Source organism: Propithecus coquereli, unplaced genomic scaffold (genome assembly GCF_000956105.1).
Source record: "Propithecus coquereli isolate 6110/MARCELLA unplaced genomic scaffold, Pcoq_1.0 Scaffold218, whole genome shotgun sequence".
In the NCBI taxonomy this organism is placed as follows: Eukaryota; Metazoa; Chordata; class Mammalia; order Primates; family Indriidae; genus Propithecus; species Propithecus coquereli.
The window spans coordinates 1,683,733-1,686,002 of record NW_012146967.1 but is presented as its reverse complement, the minus strand read 5'-3'; the positions used below and the strand labels follow the sequence as shown (position 1 = coordinate 1,686,002).

Below are 2,270 nucleotides of genomic sequence, written 5' to 3'. Positions count from 1 at the left end.
AAAAAATTATTACCTATTTCTCCCCCTCAGTAGCCCTTCTTCTTGGTCTATTTTATCCACTGCTGCATTCCTCAGAGCCTAGAACAGGGTCTGGCAAATAGTAGGTGCTCAATAAACATCTCTTGAATTAGTTTATGACTGAAATTCTATCTTAAACATATAAAGGGAATTAGAGGACAATTTGATGTTCTTTGAACAACTTGATGCGTTTTGATAATAAGACTAAAATATACAATGTTCAAATCTGATTTGGCCTTCAAAGTAGATGTATCATTAAAAAAATATATCTACTGCCTGACCTTGTGAATTGGAGGGTGAAATTTCTTCTGGGATGTGACCCTTCATTAAGAAGAACAGATCTTTTGTGCAGAATTAGGTAGAGTAGAAGCGGCAGGGCCTGTGTCAGGAAGGAGAGAAGGCCCATTCCAGGGTGTGCTTGTGGGACTCAGAGGGAAGGAGTGTGCTGAGGGAATAGGCCCTGTTGAAGCATTTTATACGTAAAAACTCATTTCATCTTCATGACTACCCTATGCGTTAGACACTACTGTATTCCTATTTTACGGGTGAGTAGACTGAGGCACAGAGATTTCATAGCTGGTATTTGGCAGAGTTGGGAGTTAAGCCCTGGCAGTTTGACTTCAGAGACTATGCCAACTACAGCCTCACTGTTTCCGGGCAAATGAAACACAGAATCACAGAAAAATGGATGTGAACAAGGCAATTTTCTTCTAGTCCCTTTCAAATTTTCTACTCTGAAATGCACAACATGTTCAGGTTATTAAAGCAAGAGTCTGCCAATTCCTTGCATTTCCAGAAGTTCCCAAAGACCTTTACATTTGATGTCTTGGCATTATGGGAATTTGCACGGCCATAATATTTAGGAAAGGGTGCATGGGGAGATTTTATCTGAGAAGTAAAGTAAAATTTTAAATAAAGCAAAAACCAGCAAATGCTATGCAACAAAGTATATAGGGACAAATGATGGAAGTGAGCCAAAAGGCTGGAAATAGAACTCTTGAAAACAACCTTTGCTATCCCTGTGGCAAAACAAGCTGATTGTTGAAACTCTTGTTAGAGAAGATTGAGTTACTTCCTGAATGCTTTCTCCCAATGTTGTTTTGCTTTCACCTCTGGATGGATTAGACTAGAGAATTTAATATGATTTGCTCATTAAAGCCCATCTGCTTCCTTTTCTGATCTGTTCTCTCTTCCCTATCCTTCCTGATGTTTCTCGTCCTTTCTTCCCAAGCCTGGGCTTTGCAGTTAAAGAGACCCAGCCAGGTTCCTGCCTCTGCCACTTAATGGCTGTGTGCATATTTAGGCAAATGATTAACTGCCTCAGCTTTACTTTCCTCCTTAGTAAAATGGGAATAACAATGCCAACTCATAGAATTGTGAATGAAATGCAGCACATATACAAAGTGCCTAGCACGGAGGCTGGCGCGTAATAGATTTTAGTTCCTTCCCCCGCTCACTTCATTCCTTAATTCCTTCCAGTTTGCTGGGCTGGACTCTAGTGGAATAATAAATAGGCTTTGATTGCCAAGATCCTCTGAGAGGTGAATCTCAGGCACAGAGAGCTCTGGTGTTCAAAGCTACAACATAATTTCCAAGTAAAGCTTTTAGAGGAGAATCTATCTGTAATAATCAAACGTGAGTGCAACCACTCAAACATCATTAAATATTTCATCAGGTCCAGGAATTCCAAATATTAAACAGAAAGCCATTCTAGTAGATCATCCTTGTTAATGTTATTCATGTTAAACTCATTGTAGTACAGCTGCCATTAATTATTAATTCGTTAAGGGCTCATTGGTAAGGGTGAACAGACCTCTGTTTCTGTAATTTGCTGCAACATTATTAATTGTAATAATAGATTCTATTAAAATCAATTAATAACATCCACGTGGAATCTAATCCTTGCCATTATTTCGATAATGGGGAAAAAATCTACCCCAAAATAAAATAAAAATGGAAATTCCAATCTCCAGGCTAGATTTAAGGCTAGTTGAGCTTCTACATATACCTGCAAATTAAGTAGGTTTCATGTGAGTTATTGGATGTCAAGTTATCAGGACAATGTTAAAATATCAAAGTGATATCCTATCCTATAGGTAGGAAGATACCACCATGCCCTGAAGAGAGAACTTGCTAAAAATGGAAACTTACCATTGCAGAGTAGCAGGAGTGGAATGGGGCTTGGATGCTCTATTATTTTCTTTTTCCTCATCTGTTAAAGGAAAGAAAAAAAAGCTAACTTCAGTAGAAAT

The 2,270-nt window shown here is 38.5% G+C and overlaps 1 protein-coding gene across 2 annotated transcripts in view; it reads right to left on the bottom strand.

Annotated features, from left to right (window-relative positions):
- RFX4 (regulatory factor X, 4 (influences HLA class II expression)) overlaps positions 1–2,270 on the bottom strand; it is a 157,502-nt gene that overhangs the window by 111,537 nt on the left and 43,695 nt on the right. For both annotated transcript variants that reach the window (XM_012644728.1, XM_012644727.1), the window contains exon 3: positions 2,170–2,230. In XM_012644728.1, coding sequence (XP_012500182.1) covers positions 2,170–2,230 — 61 coding nt within the window. The remainder of the gene's footprint in view (positions 1–2,169; positions 2,231–2,270) is intronic.